The sequence below is a fragment of the Maylandia zebra genome, linkage group LG11 (genome assembly GCF_041146795.1).
Source record: "Maylandia zebra isolate NMK-2024a linkage group LG11, Mzebra_GT3a, whole genome shotgun sequence".
NCBI lineage: Eukaryota > Metazoa > Chordata > Actinopteri > Cichliformes > Cichlidae > Maylandia > Maylandia zebra.
This window is the reverse complement of record NC_135177.1, coordinates 19,233,793-19,255,257: the sequence shown is the minus strand read 5'-3', so window position 1 is coordinate 19,255,257 and position 21,465 is coordinate 19,233,793. Positions and strand designations below refer to the sequence as shown.

The 21,465-nt window shown below is 40.0% G+C and overlaps 1 protein-coding gene across 3 annotated transcripts; it reads right to left on the bottom strand.

Moving 5' to 3' along the window:
* Nucleotides 1–332: 332 nt before the first annotated feature.
* rapgef5b (Rap guanine nucleotide exchange factor (GEF) 5b) lies at nt 333–18,953 on the bottom strand. Of its 3 annotated transcripts, none has more exons than XM_004541518.5 (18): nt 18,500–18,953; nt 13,274–13,407; nt 12,493–12,593; nt 8,759–8,837; nt 8,391–8,535; nt 8,203–8,300; nt 6,273–6,300; nt 6,002–6,080; nt 5,122–5,271; nt 4,263–4,360; nt 3,893–4,015; nt 3,604–3,782; nt 3,289–3,379; nt 3,123–3,173; nt 2,817–2,904; nt 2,605–2,669; nt 2,383–2,437; nt 333–2,126 (listed from the first exon to the last, which is right to left on the bottom strand). In XM_004541518.5, exons 1-18 carry the CDS (start codon nt 18,737–18,739, stop codon nt 2,008–2,010), a joined length of 1,923 nt encoding a protein of 640 aa, XP_004541575.1. In that variant the 5' UTR covers nt 18,740–18,953; the 3' UTR covers nt 333–2,007. The 3 variants fall into 3 exon arrangements, with proteins under 3 accessions (XP_004541575.1, XP_076746054.1, XP_014267537.1); XM_076889939.1 differs by having other exon boundaries at nt 12,493–12,650; nt 13,337–13,407; XM_014412051.4 differs by lacking the exons at nt 13,274–13,407; nt 18,500–18,953 and adding an exon at nt 12,836–13,234.
* Between the last annotated feature and the right edge of the window lie 2,512 nt (nt 18,954–21,465).

The following is a 21,465-nucleotide window of genomic DNA, read 5'->3' as shown; positions in this document are numbered from 1 at the left end:
CAAAAAAACATAAGCAGGAAATCCAAGTGCAAAGCAAACATTTGTGTCAGAGGGAAATGGAGTCAGTGACCCTATGAGAGAAAACAAAGACACTGATCAGTTACTGTAGCTTAGCGCAAAAATTTCCTTCAGAATGCTACTTTTCACTTTCATGTTTCATGTACATTTCAGAGCACGTACATATTCACTTTTGTAATCAGTACTTTAACTTCCAGGGTCTTTGTTAACACTGTAGTTCTAAGTGAAGTAATGTTTGCATGCTGGTGTTAGAAAACAGACTTTACCTGTTATGAATTATCACCAAATATTAGTCTAAAAATAATGAGCTCACGATGATGAAAAGTATTTTAATACATGCACAGTTGGCACTAATGGTCAGTCCATGGTTTGACATATCATGCAGACCCGCCAAAAACAGTGCGTACAATAAAAAATCTAACAAACAAACCAAAACAATTAACACAAGCATCCTAAATAGTATCTTGAAAGCAAATAAATAATTATGAGATAAATATCCATATCCAGAATTTCAACATATATACACTGTATAAATTGAATCAGCTGTACACTATTGATGACAAAAAATGATACTCAAAATAAAATACTGCTAAAGCATGTTTTAAAATTTAAAAAGGTGAAGAATATAAAGCATAATTGTATGTACACACTTCACAATAACTACCTCAGTTTGCCTGACCCAACCTAGCAAAACAGAACAAATACTGCATGTTTAAAATTGTACAGTAGTGCTACGACACAATGCAAACAAGCAAATGGCTTCCAGTTTGTCTTCTTCTTCTCTCTTCTTATTCTTGCCCAGAAGGTGCTATTTTAATATTTGATTTTTGCTATCGCTAAATCTAACCACAAATGAATCAGGCTTCAAAGAAATCAGGTTCTTTTCTGGTGCTAAATTCTTGAACTCTGTGTATCAGAAGTGAACAACTGCTGTCAGTCTTCAAATCTCAACAGACGGATGTATGGATGTCTGCGAAATGCACCAATATTGATGAACTTTAAAGCCCAGTACAGAGAAGTACCAGTATGAGTCTGTGGCTTCATTTAACTGATTGTCCACAGCTAAACCACTTAAAGTTCCCTGTGCTAGTGATTTAAAAATGATTAGAAAATGATCGTTATTTTAAACACCTATTTTTCATGGGATTTGGCACAAAGATAGACAATTATTACACATGCCAACAGAATACAGTATACTGTACTACTCTGTAGTTCCCTGCCTTAATACAATCTGTACTGTGCAAAGACTCATCATATATGCGTCACTTTGTGGTCAAATAAAACAAATACAAAAAATAAAAAATAAAAATGATATAAAAAAAACTGTTAAACATGTAGCAACAGTTTCAATCTTGTTGTGCATAACACTGTGCTGATTTGCTTTGGGAAAAGCATGTCTTACATCTGACCTGGCAACAAGAAAATCTGGATTGTGGCGAACTCTGAGAGCACAGAAGTGTGTGTAACAGTGCAGACTTTTATTAGCTGAAAGAATCTTTGGTTAAATCTGATGAGCTGACCACCACTGTTTTTAGTTGATGTAAAAAAAACAAAACAAAAAACAGTAGCTCTCTGAAGAAAGTCAGAAACAGTTATCAACTAGTCTTCCTTCTGTGCTCACTGTTGCTTTGTGGTGTGCTAACAGCTCAAAGAAAAGTCCAGGACAGTGAATCTACACCCATTGGTTGCATTTGTTGTAAGTTTGTATTAGAAGGAAGCATTTTTCCTGCAAAGCAATCGTTTCTTTTTGTAAATTTTCGTTGTTAAATGACGTCTAGACTTGCCTTAAACTGTGTGATTTTGCTTTAGGTGCTTAAAATGTCATGTTTTTATTAATCTGTTTTAGCCGCCTGCTCCTGTCTCTGGTAAATAATCTCCTGATCAAATAGCGCCCTCCTGTGGTTGGTTAGGGTCTTGTAGCCTTTGTCCTGAGAGTTAGATGAGACAGCAGTAAGGTTGTCCCTTGGCACAGAGGGTCAGAGTTGTTTTCTAAGATCGAGGCTCCAGCCTTTGTGACAGTTCAAACAGAGTCTGCTGATTGTCGATGATGTGAAGATAGTCAATGTAGGCTCGCACCTCTGAGCTGCTCTTCTGTGTTATTCCATTTCCTAGGATGAATAGAAAACGTGTTACTTTTCTGGGTGAAATGGATTTTGTTGACTTTCTTAAAGCCATTGTATGAAATCATGTAAGGCAATGTGCTGGTGCGAGAGGATCATGAATGTAAGTGACTTTGCTCACTGATTTTGTTATTTGCCTTGCAAAAACTGATGATGACAGCTTTAAAAAATGATGTTTCATCATTGCTTTTAGTATGGAAGTTTGTAGAAAAGAAATAACAATATAAACAATTTAAACACTGACCCATGTGATCTTTCTGGCACTGTCGAATGAGACGCACCATGTCTGCTATCATGTGCTGGAAGCAAAATGTGGAAACAGGCATCTTTAAACATACAGTTTTGTATTCGGTGCTGAAGCATGCCCTGCCAATTCAGTTCAATTCAATTCAATTTTATTTACTGTATATAGCGCCAAATCACAACAAAAGTCGCCTCAAGGCGCCACAAAAATGCACAAACCTACCAGCTTTTCAAAATTGACCAGGTTATCATGAAACGTCTTGTTGCCTTCATGAATGAATGTGATATCTAAAGGAGAAAAACATTTTGTTTAGTATTCTCCAGCAGGTTTGTTCTTCCATGTCAGATCTGCTTGATAGAAATATCTCCCCAGCACTCTGCTCCTAGAGTTAGATTTTCTGCAGGGGAGCTGAAGTGACAGAATAATGAGCACACCTTTCAGCAGCAGAGGAAGAAAAGGAATCTTTGGAGCCTTCATCTTCTTGAAGGAGTCCCTGTAGGCCTTGTGATTCAGCGAGGGATCCTGTGAAGACATTTTTAAAATGAATGAGTCTTATCCAGCGGGAGTGACTGTGTGTTCCTGGATGCTTTTATTAGAGACTACTAACGATCTAATGCGGCCAGATGTTTCCACTGATTTTACAAGTTCAAAGCATCTGTTTGGTTCGGCCAGTACACACCGACACAAGGGTTTATACTCTCTGTTACAGTGTGAATTCATACCATGCTCAGTAAACTTACTGTAACTGTTTCCAGCTCTGAAAATAGCCGTTTGAATTTGCCAGGAACTTTCTGCAGAGAAAATAAAAGCTGATTTCAGATACTTCAGCTAGACATATAATAATGGAAAAAGATGGAAATTATTAATTCCTTTTAGAAAAAGAAAAAAGTAAAGAAAACATCTGACCTCCCATGTCTGACTGAGGCGGCTCACGGCTGCTGTGTTGAGGCCCATTATGATCGCAAAGAAACAGTTGAGGTTCCTCTGTGCTTTACAGCTGCACACAAGCACACAGTTCATTTACTTTCAGACTTGTAACCACAAAAGTAGATGTAGTTCAACGATTTGCCACTGGAGGGTGCAGTATTCCCATATAAAACATCTCACCCTACAGGTTGAATGCTGTAATAACTTTGAACTAATAGTAGGAGAAGCCAATGTGAATACTCGGTAAGTGAATCTCTTATCACACTGCTGTGGTATGGGAGGAACAATACTAACTGGGCAGCAATCTTTATGAATTTCTTGATGAGCTGAACCCGTTTGCAGAGCGTTGGGCACAGCAGCACCTCGGTCATCACCCACAGCTGGATGTCATTGCATCGCTGCAGCAGGAATTCTAAAGCTGTCGTGTGGTTGCTGCCAGCGTGGCGGTTGAAGGTGAAATAGACCAGCTCTTGCTGTAAAAAAAAAAAGAAAAAAAAAAAAAGAACATTTACTGAACATTAACATCTTTGAAGGATTCAGTATGAAGAGAAGAATTTTTGCAAGTTCAAGTTGTGAGACAAACCTCGTGCACTGCATCAAAAATTGCCCAGTCAAAATCAGTGAGTGCAACAGCGACATCCCAGGTGTTCAAACTCAGCATGTGAGCTGTCCTCTGCTGCAGCTCTGAGTTATCTGTTAAAGGGTTCTGCAAAGAAAAACAAGCAAAAAAGGTTCAGATTTTCCTTTAAAACCACAATGCCCTGAACACCGACATAAACATTTAGACATTTTTGCAGACACTGAATAAGAATTAGTTTTGCCTCAATTTAAATACTAAAAATTAACAGTCTCTTCGCCGGTTTTTAGGTATCATATATAAAAATGCATTTTTTTCTACTCTCAAGAAAATGCATATTTAAAGTTAAAGTTAAACATAAAAATATTATTCCTACCAGGACTTCACTAAGGTCCTTCCTGCACGCATGCAGCCTCCCCACTGACCGTAAAGAACTGGAGAAAACTCGGTCCTGAGGCTGCAGGAGGAGTCTGCCTGCAGGGGAGAAAAGAGCATAAACAGCAGAATACCATTAGAAATCTGTCTGGCAGCATGTACGCAGCTATCACTGGTTACAGATAAGACTCTGTGTGCCAAGCTCCACTTTGAGGTAGCCTGACACTTTAGTGACTGATAACAGATGCTGACTCCATATTACTTGACTCCCTAGGAGACATCGAAGTCAATTATGTTGATTGCAATCTCTCACATACCTATCTGGGCTCAGTATCAAAATGAATATAGAAAGAAACATCAAATATGACAAAATGTTAGAAAAAAAAACTATAAATGAGAATTTTTTGGTTGGATTCACTTGTCTCCTAAGAGGAAATGATCACTAAAATCAATACACAGTTGTTCTGAGAGATCACCATATCCTGATATGAGTGCTCTCTTTGATAGGGAAACAGACGGACTCAATGGTGTTGAAGAATATGAAAATGACTGTAGTCGTCATAGTGCTTAAACTCATATGACAGAATTTGGACCAATGCGTTAAACATAAAACACAAAAGAGAACAGAGACTTGTTCTAGTAGGAAGTGGTGGCCCAGCACCTCACTCAAACACTTGTGAAGCATTTTCCTTTAATTTGTCACACATTTGCATTTAGAGTAAGTAGTCTCATAGCTAGTTCTGGATTACTCTAATATTCAACTGTAGTGCTACAGTGTTAAGTTGTGAGTTTCAACATTGAAAGTATTGTCATTATTGCTATGCAATGTTCTCCAACCAGTTAGAGAAAATACTATTTACCTCCAGGATAAGTGACACCCACGAGTACCAGCTCCTCCTGGGAGACATCCATCCTTTCTGCCACTGCCTGCACCAGCTCCTGTGCCACCACCCCGGACTGGACCCTCATACTTAGGTATGAGTCCATGGTTATATACACATGACACAGCACTGGCAAAGGGAAAAAAATAATTTCATTAAGTTGTAAGATCCGTTAAAAAGTGCAGCCCACTGCCCATATAGGAGGTTAACATGAAATCCATGCCTCTATCAGGCACAGCAGAGATCCATTGACCTGGGATCTTCTGGTCCCATTAGGTGGGTCTTGGGAAGTTGCCCACTGACCAAGTTTGCACATTCTGGACACAGACTAAGAAATTCAAATCATCTGCTTCGGTGTATTTTGGCCAACTGAATGACCAAATGAAAGACCCACTTTACGACCCACTGAATGGCCCACTGAACTGAATTTGGTGATGAAAAATGTTTGTTATGCTAATTTAAGAGATGTTAAAACAGACCAATTTTGGCCGGGAACACTAAAGTAAGGGGGTGACGTGACCACAACTGGAGGCTTATTTGAATGAACTAGCTCTTTAAAAGGAATATAATCTAAAAACTTTTTTCCCCCTTACTGTCTGTCTCCTTTTACTACATGTTTTCATTACAAATCACCTTTTAACTGTGCTTTTGAGAGGTGCTATAAACATTTAATCTTATTAGGCTATTATATGTCATAAGTCAGATATTTGCACTCCCAAATACCTCATTCAATCCCTGGAAAGATTCCCATTGTTGTACAGTTCAGACTAAAAGTCTCCTTTTTTCTTACTTTGGAAACAACGTATGGCGGGAGGAATGTGTGAAGAATGAAGCTTTTTTTTTTTTTTTTACGACTTACCATCCTTGGTCTCCGTCTGTGTTGCCCTGGACTGGAGCCCGTTCTCTTTCAGACTCAATTGGTGGAAAAGTGCTTTGCTCTGAAAGAGAGGAAATGCGTGGATTTTGAGACACGCTCTTACTGCCTGAGAACATCATGCATTTCGGTGGAACAACGGAACAATGTTCTTAGGAGGAAATGTGACTACAATAACCCCGACACCCGAAACGTCAATTGGGAAAGCCAGCTCATGTTGTATAAAATCTTTTATTTCTTAGCCTTGTTCACTTACCTTTCTTTGAGGGGAATATTCCACAGTACTGAAAAAAGGAGAAGAAGAAACAAATCACTAAAGTGCACCACAGTGTAATTAAACATTTACAAAAACAATCGTTGTACTTTGTCTTAAAAACTGATGATGATGATGATGATCCGTGGACCGCAGGTAGTGTCCGTAGTACAACAACGTAACGACCCATGCAGTTTATATAATCAAGGTAAAAGGAATCCATGTATACTCCTCTGCTGTGTTGAGTCCATTATTTAAGCTTGGTGTCAAGGACAGATTAGAGTGCTTGGTAGATTTTAGATCTTCCAGTGTGATACTTTCATTTAATCACCCTATTCCCATGGGTTAGTCCTGGTTTGATGGATAGCCCCGTGTCTATTATCATCCCTCAGCTTTTCCTGGGCTCTGCATCACAAAAGGCATGTTGGCACAAAGCCTGCCCGCAGGGATCTCCTCTCATAGGCCAGCAACGACTGTGCACTAATGAAAAACCTGACTCCCCCTGCCATGTCAAAGCACCGCTTGTGATCTAACTAGCTCTTTTACTCCTCAAAAAGCCGAATCACCAAAGAAGTCGATTAGCTCGGTGAATTATAATGGCACATGATTGGAGAGTGCAAGAAAACAAACAGTCTTTTTCCCCCAGCTTAACCTTCCCTTTGCACAAAGGCCAGATGGAAGTTGATGGGAAGCTTCTTTCTATGAAAAGAATGACACTTTTTTCACTCTGCAGCAGATTTCCACACGGCAGTCAACCTTGTCCTCCCCTAGGGTGGGACTGATTGTGAAAAGCTCCTAAATAGAAGAGTATGTCAGCCGGTAACACCCACGCAAAATCGGCTGCTTTATAAGAGTGGGTGTTGTGGATTTCCCTCCGTGCATATAAACGGGAATGAGATGCGGTCAGATAACTGTAGGAGGCTCGGGTTGAATCATCTCCACTGGTTTTAATGGGCATCAGGCAAGAGCAGCCTCAGGGGAAAAGATGTGACTGGAGGCTGACGAAGAGCAAGGGGCGCATGGGTGTGGCAATGTGTCTTGTGACTCAGGGTTGTACCATCAAAAGCAACATGATGTTTATTTTTATCAACGAAAACACTAAAGCTACTCACAGATTCCAGTTTCAGAGCAACAAAACTGTTGAAATTCATCTTTGATTGAATCTATGTATACATTTAGCAGATCAAGCATGTTTTATTTAATGGAGAATAAATACTGGGTTATTCATAATGCCTTAGTCTGCAATTATAAAAGGTTTTACATGATTTCATATTCTTTTATATATACTTATATTTATTTATTGGTATCTGTGCTTCGTAGCTTCCACAGCACTGTGAATATTCATTTGATTGGACTGATACTGTATATTGTGTTCTGAATATTGCATAATGATTTTATGACTCAACAAATCTGAAACCATACTGATGCGTATCACTGTGTTTGCAATTATTCTCATGTGTTTGGCCCAATCACAGTCAGCTGGCTAGAAATAGAGTCTTGTAAACAAGTGGTGGGACAAAAAGTACGTGCGTGCTCTTCGAGCTTTTTTCTTTTTCTCACGGAAAACATTTGTGGCTTCTTATTTCTCAAACTTCTTATACATCCTCAGTTCTGGACATTTGAGATGAAGACTTCTGTGCCATTCATATGCATACCAACCCAGAACACTGCAATTACTTTTCAGTTTCTGAATGGATTCATTGATAAGCATCTAAAGAAAGACACCAAGGGGAGAAGAAGCCCTTTCTTCGTATTCAAAGAACAGTGTGTGTTCCAGTTTGAATCCTTCAGCAGTCACAGATCTTACTAGAAATTTTCCACACCCAGGCCTGATGAGGTTCATTTCCATTTAATAGAATTTGAAAGTATGTCTGTATTAAACTATAGTTCTCTTTCTGTTTCCACCAAATGAGGAACAAATATATGAACTCACTGTCTGCGATGCAGGTGGTAGAGTTTCTGCAGCTCCCCCACATCCCTCTCCAGGGCCGGGTGCTCATAAAGATCATCCAGCACACAACGATAAAGAGCCTGGAAGGAAATGTCAATTTTCATTTCTCCCATACAAAGTTCACCTCCCACCCAGTTTCCACCCTTTTCCGTTTGCACAGTGTGTCCTACCTTCATGAAGAGCTTGACATGCTCGTCTTCTCTCAGGAAGTCTTTGCAGAGCAACATCCACTGCGACACCAGGTGCAGGAGTTTCTGCTTCCTCTCCAGAGCCTCCTTCCGATCCTCTTTCCCTCTGTGTCGCTTGGTGCAATAGGTGGGACTCGGTTAAGGAAGGGAGATTATTTTTCATGTCTGACGTCAAATGCACAGCACAGCGAAGCATGGTGCATGATATCGATTTAGTAAAGGGGCCAAGAGAGTCAGTTATATGAATAAGATGAGTGAAGTGGAACAGCTTTAAGAAGGTAAAACATACTTTGTTTTTGAATAAAACATCTAATTCAGGATCCTATAAAAGCCTATGTGTTCAAGGATATTGTCCCAGTAGAGCTTGGCATAAATCGCTTGTAGACATGAATACTGGGTAGGTTAGCAGGAAGTCATCTAGAAGTGTGTCTGTAAAGAGAAATAAAGATCATTTCATGGAAACTATAACTTCAGAAAAAGCAAAAAAGACTTTACACATCCCATTACATCAGTCATAAGCCACGGACGCATATTTCAGACATGAGATACACGGCCTTCTCACTGCTAAATCAGTGATATTCTGCCACCCAGACACGGTCCACTTTTGCCTTGTAGGAGTGCGACCTTTACCAAAAAAATGAGCAGAATTCCTCAATTAAGCACGAAGCTGACACACTCAGATACTGTTAGATTAATGGAAAGGAGTGCATGCTTGGAAGGGGCTTTATGGATATAGCCTTATGAGCTTCATTCAGTGCTACAAGATGCTGGAGGGCATGCACTCAAGTGACCTTGACAACTGTATGATTAATGTCAGCTGAGCGCTACGTACAGGAGAGCTTTACTAATTGCGATGGCTTCCGTTTTCCACTTTAATAATGTGAGAAGAAGAGCTCAGAAGAGGCAAACAATATGCTAGCGGCCTTTTCTTGCACACCATTTTTTACTTGCACTATCTGCAGTCTCACACATTTGCTACTGCAGGCTGTATCAGTAAGGATAAGCCAATAATGTTAATGTGTCAGGTGACTCTCTCTGACCTGTAATGAAGTCAATATTTTCATTGTTATTTTCTCGCTCACAGACAGGAAATTTGATGTTTCTGCTGTGCAATCATGCAATTGTGTTTACAAGCAGTACTTTCTGCCACGGTACCCTTCTACAACCTCTTACCAAGGTTTAAAATGAAAAAGTGTTCCTGTAAATAGATGACACAAAATGGATGCACGCTCTGCATTTGCGTACCTGCAGTTGCATTTTCAAGAAAGACAGCTGATTTTGCTTAATGGGATTTCTTTAATGATCACAGATGAATCTCTCCCAAATTGTGGCCAGCGATTCGTCTGAATATCCTCAGGAACCACTAACCAAAACTGTCATAAAAAGATACACGCAAAAGAAAAAAAATTGTCTAAGGCATAATGTGAAAGAAAAGGACACTAACTCTTAGACATAATGCCCAGCCACAACCAAAAAGCTTTACAAATCCTATTAGAGCCAACCGCCTTCCAACCCCTCTGTAAGTGTGCCTCACACCCAGAATTGTAAATTCTTCTTTTTCATTTCACACTGGCTTCCCAACGTCTTTGTGTACGTTCTGGTCCACAGGACTCCCTGACATCATTATGTTAATCCAAGCAGAGCAGCTGTGGACACATCACTCACTGCTCATGAGCGGTTACATATGCACATCTTCTATAAAAACACACCTTAACACAAAACCAGAAAACGACAGGAGAGATATCACAACCCACCCACATGTACTGTATCTACTTGCACACACACACACGCACACTGACTGACTGCATACTACTCACTCACACTGCTGCCTACTGCTGTATTTTTTCAGAGCTAAGCTGAAACTGAAACGCTTTCTCATGAGTAAAAGCTCACATGCCGCTCCCCAGACTGTACAGTCTGACGGTTTCTTTTTTGAAGTTGGAAAACAGACCTAGAGGTCTGCAGTTTTCAATTGGAATAGAGGGAAAAAAACAAAGTGCGGGATCAAGATTTAACCCAAACAAGTTAGCAGAAGATGTATTTGCTTCATAAAGGGAAAGACATTGTGTGTGAATTCTGCCGTTTGAATGAAGTTTAGCAAGCGGTTGGGTTGTTTTCTGGCTCCAGTCAGTCATAAAAGTCAGTCAGTTTTTAATATTTCACAGTTAGAACTTGTAGTTGACGTGTACTACCATGTATCATGTTGCTTTCAGACACACAAACCAAAACAAATTTTGTCTTCCTTTTAGCAGAATTACATAATTGATTCACTAAACTACCTTGTCAGTGTCATCAATAGGCTTGTCAATCAATCTGCACGTCTCTTTTGCATTTCAACAAAGCTGATCAATGCAGTCTTTGAAATTTGCATGTTAATGTGTCACTTGCAAGCTTGGTAACCACCAGAAGGCATTAGTTTAGCATTTAGAAAGCTTTTACATGTTTTGTTCTTTCACTTTCAGTACAAATAAACATCTCTCCACATGGTGCATTGGCAAAAGAGATAGGACATCCTCTCATTAAGGGCACAAATGTTCTGTTGCATGATTTTCAATGCTACCAGCGAGCAGTATGATCTGTGCAGAGCAAGAATCAATAGCTGCACTCAGGGATTGGGTACAGGAAAGAAGGCAATGCTGAAGACTTGTGAATGCTAATCACAGTGCTAAGAAAACACTTGCACATCAGACATCCACTGATTGCTGCAGTGGTTCACACTTGCTTTCCCTCAAACATGCCTGCGGTGGTTTCAGAAAAGTGCCATCTCTCGCAAAAGAAGACAGAAAGCTTTGCATTCCTAATGTTGTTTAAACATGGACGTGAGTGCTACCATAATGAAATAAAAATGGCTTTCTAATGCGATGTACTGTATATAAAATCATCAGCTTATCTGAGCCATCCAAGAGAGACGAACCAAAACGCAGCAGCTCGTTGAATGTTGGAATAAATCTTGTTTGGAGAAAAATTGGAAATCTGATTCTATGAGATGATCCTCAGCAGTAGCACAGAACGACAAGGAGCCAGCAGCAGTCAGATTATTAAACATCACTCAGTGCAGATCAATTGCTGCTCAGGACTCATCCTCCTGAGGTCTCTGGCTCTTTGACCCTGGGATACCACTCAGCATCATGCTCTGCTTCATGGCTCCCTATGGAGCATTAACTTCTATACACTCACTGCAAGTTGTACTAATGGTGAACGATGCATAAACAACACAAAGCCCTTCTGGGCCGATGGATTTATTATACTCTAAATGAACAAAGAATAGAATGGCTAAACTATTTGTCTTAGTGGCTGACTTTATGTTTAACTTCATACCAGAATAAAATATTCTAATAAAGCGATAAAAATACGACACTCAACATAGTCTATAACTCTATTGCATCCCTGATAAGACATTTGATCTCCAGTTAGTCATGCCTCCATCCCAATGAGAGATCATCTGTTACCACCTCCATATCCCAAGAAAACTGCAGCTCCTCTCCTAATCTCCTTATGCCCACTTTCTTTCCTCTTCCCCGCTCTTTTCATCAATCTTTCGTCTCCTTGCCTCACAGCTCTCAATTGTCATTCCTCATCCAGTTATCTTTTCAGCTTCAGAAACAGAGGGTCTCCTCTGCCTTGGCAACAGAGCCAAATTATCAAGTACCTGCTTGGATGAGAGGAAATGTGTTGATTTTTTTATTGCTGTGAGGCTGGACTGCATGTCGTGCAGACCATTTACAGCCTCACTGAAAAGATATGAGAGACATTTATCTCTGTCATGGCTTTTAAATGAATGCTCTTAAACTTAACATCATTTCGGCAATCACAGCACATGATTAACCCAGTAATAATGCCCAGAGGGAGAAGCTGTCCCAGCTTTATCGGTAAGAGAAAGGGTGGGGAGGGCAGAAAGTAAAACAGAAAGTGAAGGTAGCTCATTTACTCTTTCTCTTCTCAGTCACATAAAGATACATATGTGACTTCTACATAAAGGTAAAAAAGACTTTGTGTTTTTGCTTTCTAATATCAAAGAAACGCTTTATGTCAGACACAGGTAAAGCCAAAAGAGGGTGAAATGATATGAAAGCAGTATGCTGACCTGACTCTTTGCCCTGTGTTATCCCTCGGTCCTCGTCCAGCGTTAGGTCATTCAGCAAGTGCTCCAGGATCTTCTCGGGAGTCCCTGACACTACCATGTACCTGTCAGACACAACAGAGTCATTGGACGAGTCCTCCTCAAAAGAAGAGAGAGACCGGCTGCTGCTCCATTCCTCCTCTCCCTCTGTGCCCTCATCATCTATGTAGCGAAAGTAAGGGACATCAAACGTGGGCATTGTCACCGGCTCTGCCCGGCTGGTGCTGTCACTGCTGCTCTTTTCCGAGCCCTCCTCATCCTCCTCGTCCTCCTCCTGCTCCACCAAGGCAGCGTGTAGCAGCCTTACCTCCTCCTGCTGCTGGTTCGGGGGCTGTGGCCGAGATCCCATCCTAGCAGAGTCCCCTTGCCCTTATGCCGGCAATGTTGCTGTGGTTACTGCTGCATGACCCCTTTACCCATCCCTCTATCCACCTGCACCTGCTAGAGCCCGTAGTCCACAGAGGTATCCCAGTATGCTTGCAACTACAAAAAAAACCCCTCTCCAGTTACTTGAATGGGAAGGCTGACAGCGCAGCTTTGCCTCACAGTCCCATGCTGCCTACTTGTATGTATTTAATGTAGTCATTTATGTGCACGGAACTGTGATGTAAGCATGCCTGAGTGAGTGAGTGTGTGATCCGCAGAGGGGGAGAAGGAGAGTGATTATAGGGAGAGCGCTGAGGGAGCGAAACATATAGTGAGAGAGGGAGGGAATCTAGGAGGGGAGGGGAGTGGAGAGGCTTACCTCCTGTTTCTCGCCTCCTCTCTCCCTCCTCCCCTCGCTGATGCAGAGAGCTGCTCTGACGACAATCTTTGGAGAACGAGCACATCGTGGCCCCTCTCTCTCAGACACAAGCGGACTGCCTCGTCACTCTGGGGCTGGGGAGAGAAAAGCAGGAGGGAGGGAGGGAGGGAGGGAGTGTGTTATCACCAAGGAGATTCCCCTGTATTTTCTCCCACTCGCACAAATCACCACTGATTTCCATCATAATACTGCACTGTAAGTGAAAGAGAATTTCCATATATCATTATTCAGCCCTTATCACTGGAGCCCATTCAGGGATTAACATAAAAGACTATTTTAATTATTGATTTATGTGTAGCGCCTATTAAATCACGGTTGGCGACTGAAGGCAGTCTATTTTCAAGCTGTCACATGGTTCAACTTTGCATAGTAACAAAGGTTTTGTGGTTTGGAGTTTAGCATAGACCCCCGATTCCCTTGCCAGGTACTTGTCCTATTACCACCACGACATACAAGCAATGATAAATTCATCTCCTTTTTGTCAACAAACAAAACAAGTATTTTTATTTTATTTTATTTATTTTATTCATGCTTTCACATGTATAGGGCAATATCTCTGTTTCTATTGCTGGGCATACTGGACAGCCTAGACATTCTCTTAAAGTATCTAAAATCTAACTTAACTAAAGTCGACATCTTAAACCAAAAAGGATTACTAGAGTGTCTCTGAAGTATAAAGATGGCTGACAGCTGCTTGACAATGGAGTAGCCTGGATCAGTGATATTGGTCTTAATGAGATCTTCACTGTATGTTGCATACGCATGCATCCTGAATTAGGCCCCCTCCCCTCACTTTTCACCCATCCTCCCCTTCTCAGCCATCAGTCACTGCAACACAAGCCTCTGTTCATGCAATTAGCTGGGTAGACATGCTGGAAATGGTTGCAGTTTGTGGCCCTAATTGCCTTTTGCCAGAGAAGCATTCAGGGTCGTTCAGTTAAGCATGGCTTCCTGGCACTATTAACGCTTGTCAAGGGATCCGTGGACATAAAGACACACTATAGATGCACGATACATATGCAAATATATGCATTTAGATACAAAATATAACAAAACAAAGACACACAAACATAGTGTGTCTTTCATCATTATTATTGCATTATCCCACTACAGTAGTTTAGATTGGTGGTACTTTTCCAGTCCTGTGTTGTCTGACTGACTGAAGAAAACTTTAGATATCTGCTAAAACTGCAGTAGCAATTACGTTTTCCAATATTACATAGACAGGTGCTCTCAAGCAGTTTCTACGTTGCTGAAGAAGCATCGAGACTTAATTGTCTTACTACTGGACTAAGGGGCATGGAGGATGACAAAAATGGAATGAAGAAAAAAATCCCATTGAAGCGAAGCTGTTCCTTTCTTCCTGTGGTTCTAGCTTTATCAACATGTGGCATACTGTGTCTGTTAAATTCCTTTAAAGTTAGAAAAAAAAAAAAGCACACTTTTTTGTCTCACCAAGCCTGGCAGTACAGCACAGTTGATTCTTGACTATAATTAACATAATATCTCAGTGTATGGCTAATGGGTCAAACAGCAAATAAGACTCTTCACAATTAATTATTGATTGTTTCTTGGCTGCTTCAGACTACTGCTTAGTGTGCACTGTGTTTTGTTCCTATACAAAAAACAACCAGGCGTCTAGAGTGGATCATTGTAAGGAGACAGCAGGGCACCGGGCCACTCAGTTTCAAACCTAGCCTTGATCTGACCTTGCTCAAAGTTACTGAAGCCTTTCAAACATGGACGCCATCAGCAGAAAAGCAAAAATAATTTTCAGGCCTCTGCACAAAGTCACGTCCCCCTAAGAGCTTCACTGTCCCATCTATGGCTCCAGATCTATTCTGCTGGCTAGAGAGATGTGTTTTATGTATGTCTGTGTGCATCTGACATGCATGGTATGAAACACTTAAAGTGCCCTGGAAGGTCTCAGTCATGACAAAGTGCTGATTTGTCTTAATTCCTCCCAAGCACCAGTGTGGATTACACAGGATGGGAAGAAGAAGACGGGATCCATATACGAGTGCTGTTTTCAAATAAACATCATCTCTAACAGACGCTTGATGTCATTCATATTTCATGTGTGAGGTTTGAAAAATAAACAGTGAGCAAGGGAGGTGCACATTATGTAACATCAAGGTAATAAGAGTAAGACAAAATGTGTTCAACAGAAAAGATGAGAATGTGTTGCTATCTGTTCCCCATAAACTGAAATTAAAGAGGCTATAAAAGATAGAAAACTGTAAAAGATCTGCAACCTCGGGATCCGAAAAGCAAATAAATGCAGAACCTAGTGTTAAACATTGCATTTGAAAAACCTCTGGTTGCAAAGAGAAGTCAAATTGTACAGAACTCCTGTTGACTTGAGGTATGATCTCAGTAAACATCGTCTTGAGTAATCTTTAGTCTCAATCACTATTTTTTTAGCTGTAATAAAGCATGGACTTCTTTTATTGTCTCATTTAAAGCAAAATATGATGAGTGGCTATAAACTATAACGCAATATGTTTTAGGTTAAAACAGAGTGCCTAACATTCACAGTCTTTCTGCATCAGAGACTCTGACATGCAGCACTCTGTATATTAAGCACCCCTTTTCCCACCAGCTGGGATTTAACTGATTCCTAAACACTTTGATGTCTGTGTTTAGATATCTGTATGAGTCACGTTTTACAGGACTAGCAGCATCATTAGATTACTTATAAGATGAGGAACACTAGAGAATCATCTCACATAATGTTAATATTTCCAGAAAATGTCAAGTGTTAAATGTACTGTGTATTCTACACTGTAAAAATAAATCGTGATATAAAAGTATTTTACTGTGTATTTTATAGTTTTGTACTGTTCTTCTAGAATATCATTAAATTCACATAAATAGACTGATTTTACATTTCAAATGTAAATTAACGTAAAATCACTGTAAATGTAATAAAACATAATTTTCCTGTTTTTTAAATGTATCTGTCTGTACATATGCATATTTAGATTGTTAAAATACATTCACAAATGTATCATAATTTCACAAATATTTGTCCGTTATTTGAAAGACTGAACTGTTAAATTCAAATGTAATGCTATGGAAAAATATATAAAATGATTCGTATAAACTTTTTTTACATCAAATAATTACTATTATTGTTGTTATTTAGGGCGATCGTGGCTCAAGAGTTGGCAGTTCGCCTTGTAATCAGAAGGTTGCTGGTTCGAGCCCCGGCTCGGACACTCTCGGTCATTGTGCCCTTGGACAAGACGCTTCACCTACCACCTACTGGTGATGGCCAGAGGGGAATTGTAAAGTACTATATGAATGCGATCCACTGTTATTTAAACCAACTGTTAACTGTATATCTCTGTACATTTAAGTATTATTATTCATATTGCCACATTCATTGACCTTTTTTATAGGTAATTTCATTGTTTAATCACGTTAAATTGTTCCTAATTTAATGTTTAAAAGCACTTGAAAAAGGCAAAATCCGATGTAAAATAAGGGCAACAAACTGTATTGTCATTACTGAAAATAATGGGAAAATTATTTTCTGTTATTTTATGGTATTATTTTGGCGCCCCAGCTGCTGGAATATTACTGTTTTTTTAGGATTTGTTTTTTTTTTACGGTGTAGTGTTAAGTGTACTTTACCATACCTGGCTATTATTTCTGGCATTATAAATGACACACAGACATATATACTCAGCCTTTTTTACAGTCATAATTTGACAAACTTTGCATATGTACAATATTGTGCAAATCATTGCCAAGCTGAAAAATGAAGCCATTGCCAATCAGACATTTCCAGATGGTGGATCAAAATCTGACTGTACTCATTTTCATAATTCCATCAGGTTTGCTAAGATCCCCCAATGAGAACCAACAGCTTGTATTGCAGGAGGGCATATATAGATATAGGCCCAGAAGGGAACTGCATTAGGTGTGGTTCTATTCCTGAATTCAGGAATAAATTTTCATTAATTTAAAATTGCTTCTGTGGTAAGTTTCTGTTGAGACACAAGCACTGATTCATTCCTTGAGTTCTTTATTTATTTATTTATAATTTATAGGTCAGTGTTAGGGATTGTTCCTTCTAAAAATGGTCAGGAACAGGGACTGGACTGAAAAATGAAAATGAGTGAGAAAACAACCAATGTCCAAAGAAAGCCTGAGAAACTATTGCTCAAGACCACTTTTAAAAATTACTAAAAAGTCTTGATCCTTGGAAACAAATATAAAGAAATGAATGGTGGCTCAGTACTGTGCTCAGTATGTCACTAAAGAAACAAACGTAAAACACTGTTGTTATGTAGCTCTAACATTTGATCATCCACAGACTGGCAGCAGCTGCAGGCGACAGGCTGTTACTGAAAGTGCACGGTGATAAGGAGAGCTTGCCTCATGGTGGAGAAAAGGTCATGACGCTCGGGAATCCACCCTGAAAACATACAATGTCTTGGCATGATGACTTGCGTCATTTCTTCCTGCAATTGTTCAGCAGGTCAACGCACAGACACAGCTGGCAGGAAGAGAGAAGCTGAACCCACCATAAAGCTAGCCAATCAGATTGCTCCTATACAGGTGATGTAATAGTTTTAAAAGTGTGGAGGCTGACGTGCACATACAACACTTCTTGTTGTATTTGAATTTCTTTTTACCCACGTTTTGAACAGCATCCCAACTTTTTGAGAACTGGGGTTGTAAACACAGGCATAGTGATTCATCTTATAGATACAATCTATTTTGACATCTATTCTTGCGTCTAAAATGGTCTTTTTTCTCATATTTAATGAGACACTTCTTGCAATCTGCACATAATTTAAGTGGCAACACTAATCTTTAGATAAGGTGGAGACACTATAGAACGTAAGGAGACCGATTAAAAAAAAACAAGACTGCAAATTCACTTCAGTTTGATTAATGGGATGCTACACAGACTGCAATGCTTGCATAAAACACTGCAGTATAATCCTGAGTGAATGTAACTAAGGATGCAGACTCCACTTGCTTTCACTCATGGGGAAAGCTTGCTAACAGAGTCGGATTTATAATTAAATAAAGTGGAGCATCAAATATGTTGAACTAAAGCTGCGTTTTCGTTTCGATGCATTTACATGCTGCAACAAACAAAAGTTGTAGAAATATCTGCTCTGTCTGCCGATGTGTCATGTATCTCACCTCACTTGTCCTTTCTGGGTTCTTGCTGTGGTTTTGCAGAAAGCGACAGCCATCCTTGGCCAGTCTCTGGACCATCTCCAGTCTGGACAGGTCCTCCTTGTCATGCAGGATGCTCTTGTTCCCATGATGCAGCCCAGGGGACACAGAGAACATGTATCTGAGGCCACAGTCCCACGACATTGCCGACTGATTACTGGCTGCTGGCTTTCCACCAGGAACAACAGCAGAATTCCTGAACATGGGCTTACACAACTCGTAAAAAATGCCTAACAGAGGTGAGCAGCTCAAGAATGAGTGTAGGCTATATGTACGAGTTGTGAATTTCTGTCATCACAGCCTGAGTAGATTCCAGTTGCTGTACACCTCAGTCAAGTCTACAGGCGCATCAGTTGAACTCCAGGTATCGCTCTGTGTGGTTGGCTGTACTGAGAGTGAATGACAGAGTTCTCCTCTCCGTCCTTCTGGTGCTTTTCAGCACCCGGGCAGGGAGGGAGTGAGTTAAGGACACGGTGGGTTCAGGAAACATCTGGTGAGCCAGACAGACCCAAAAAGGAAGTTTAAAAATCTCCCGAAAGCAGGAGAGAGTTAAGATTCAGGATAGGGCAGGGTACTTCACACTAGAAGGTCAAACTCTTGTTAGGGTGGAGATGTACTACGTGTGAGGCAAACAATACTTAACCGCTTTATTTTCAGTTAGGGTGAGGTAATGTAATGGCGCCCATAAGAAGCTCGTAAAGTCAGAGCAAAAGCTACAGATCTGTCACAGAAAGTTACTGACATATTCAGGTGGATGTGTAAACATCAGAGCAGTGAACAGTGAACAGAGTTTCCAGTTTTTTATGTGATATATTGCAAATTGAGGCTGGATCTCAGGGAGTTCATCAGACAAGAGATCAACTTATGCTGGGAACTTACAAACGGTTTCATTTAACATTCGGTATTCTGTAACATTTTTGAGTCTCTAATTAATCTCCAAATGATTTATTGAATTTCTCAGTCAATCGTTGGTGTGTAAAATATCAGTAGACCTATACAGAGGATCTGAAACCCAGGCATGTTTGAAGCTTTTGTGGGAATAATTACATTTTTGATTTATTCATTTAAGGCCAGTGAAGCTGATTAATCAACTGTTTGTTTGGGACACTTCATTTGAAACTATACGTTTCTCTAATAGGACGATAATGAAAAAAGAAGAAGAGAAAACTAACAAAGAAAAAAAGCCCTTTAATCACCCTGCAGACTATTGCTGCAAGTGTCCATTTTTATTACAGAGCTCTAAGTTGTCCAACTAAGATGTCCAACTGCAATTGCTATCAGTGTGCTTAGTGAACTTGCAGAGGGATCAGTGTGACCCGACATGTATCGATCAAAGAAAAACAAGGACATTAAATCTCAGTATGGGCAACATTTTATCTATTATCATTATATCTTTTTTCCCCTCTGTCAGCGGTGTGATGCTTGACTGGGTTCTTGCAAAGCCATTCAGCTGTGCTGCCATCCCAAACTGCTGATACAGCAAACTGCAGAATGAGAAAAGGTCCCCATCTCTAAGTGGTGTTTCTCTTTCATGTGAGGACGAGTCCTATCATTCCACTGCGGCCTTTTTGTTCTTTTAATGTAAGTGATTGGCACGACACCAATTGCACTCCTCCTGCAGAGTACATATTAGACTTATTACAATAGGTAACTCTTCCTTTAAGTCCTCTTAAAATCTTTTTTAAATGAAAAGAAAAAAATTACCAAATACTAAGTAAATGAACTAATATGACCACATCCTTGGTTTGTACGAGACTTAATTACATTACTGTATGTGGCTGTCTTTGCGCATTTGCTTTTGTGATACCACTGTAGGAAGAAAGTGAACGTGTTACATCGGGACAAAGCCAGGGTGACAAACCTAGTTTTAATGTGCTACCACTGACCCAGTTTTTCAAGTAAACGAATTGCAAAGTGAAGATGCCTAAAGCCAAAATTGTAAGGCAGCTCTGTGTGCTACTAGTGTCTTTAACCAGGGACTGCCATGACAACCATGGGAGGAACTCTACTGCAGGCGCGCAGCGCTGCAACAGACTAAAGCAAATGACGAAACTCTTTTGGGTTCATTACAGAGATTTCCAAAACAATAGCCACTCACAAAAAGGTCAAAAGTCAAGCCACAGTCTGCCACATATATTAAATATTTAGTAGCAGTTTTTTTACAAGCACATTAAAATTGCACATTAGACAAATAGGTAAATTATGACAAATAGCATAGATCCTCTGCTGTTTATCAACTCTTTCCTCTCTTCTTTGAGCTCTTTATCACAATCTGGAATGAAAACCATTCATCTCCAATTAAAATATTATATCTGAGTTTGGGAGTTTAAAAATAATGTAGTGTAATGTAAGAGCTCTTCAGAAAATTCTAGCAAAAGTCCATTTTTGTGTCTATCATGTGTTTATTTGCCCAGCCCTAAATTAGGTCATTGGCCTTAGCTGATATAATCTCAGCTTTGGCCTCTAATCATCTTACATGCTATCACAATCATAGCCAAAGCTTATAATATTATCATGAGTCACTGACAGCACATGAAACCCTGGTGTTGCAGTTCATTTGTATAATCCATTTTTCGTCATAGACATTTTTGATTTTACCAATTTTATATTTATTATAAAATTGCTCTGAAAGACACAAACGGGACAAACGGCCATCTATTATGGGGCTCTATTAGTAGTTTCCCTGTTCATAACAACTCTGAAGGAGATGATTATTTACTTATTTTAACCCAATTTATTTGGACACAAAATGTGGGGGACTCAATTGTCTCCATAGTCTGCTAGACCTCACCTCTGCTATGTGGAGTGTCCAAACTGGAACGCTTCACTTTTTGTCCTGCTGGTGCTTTTTGGAGCATTTTTAATTGAACTGTCTTACAGAGGAGAGTTGCAGTAAGGCATAGCTCATCTAAGAAGTTTCTGTTTCAGTT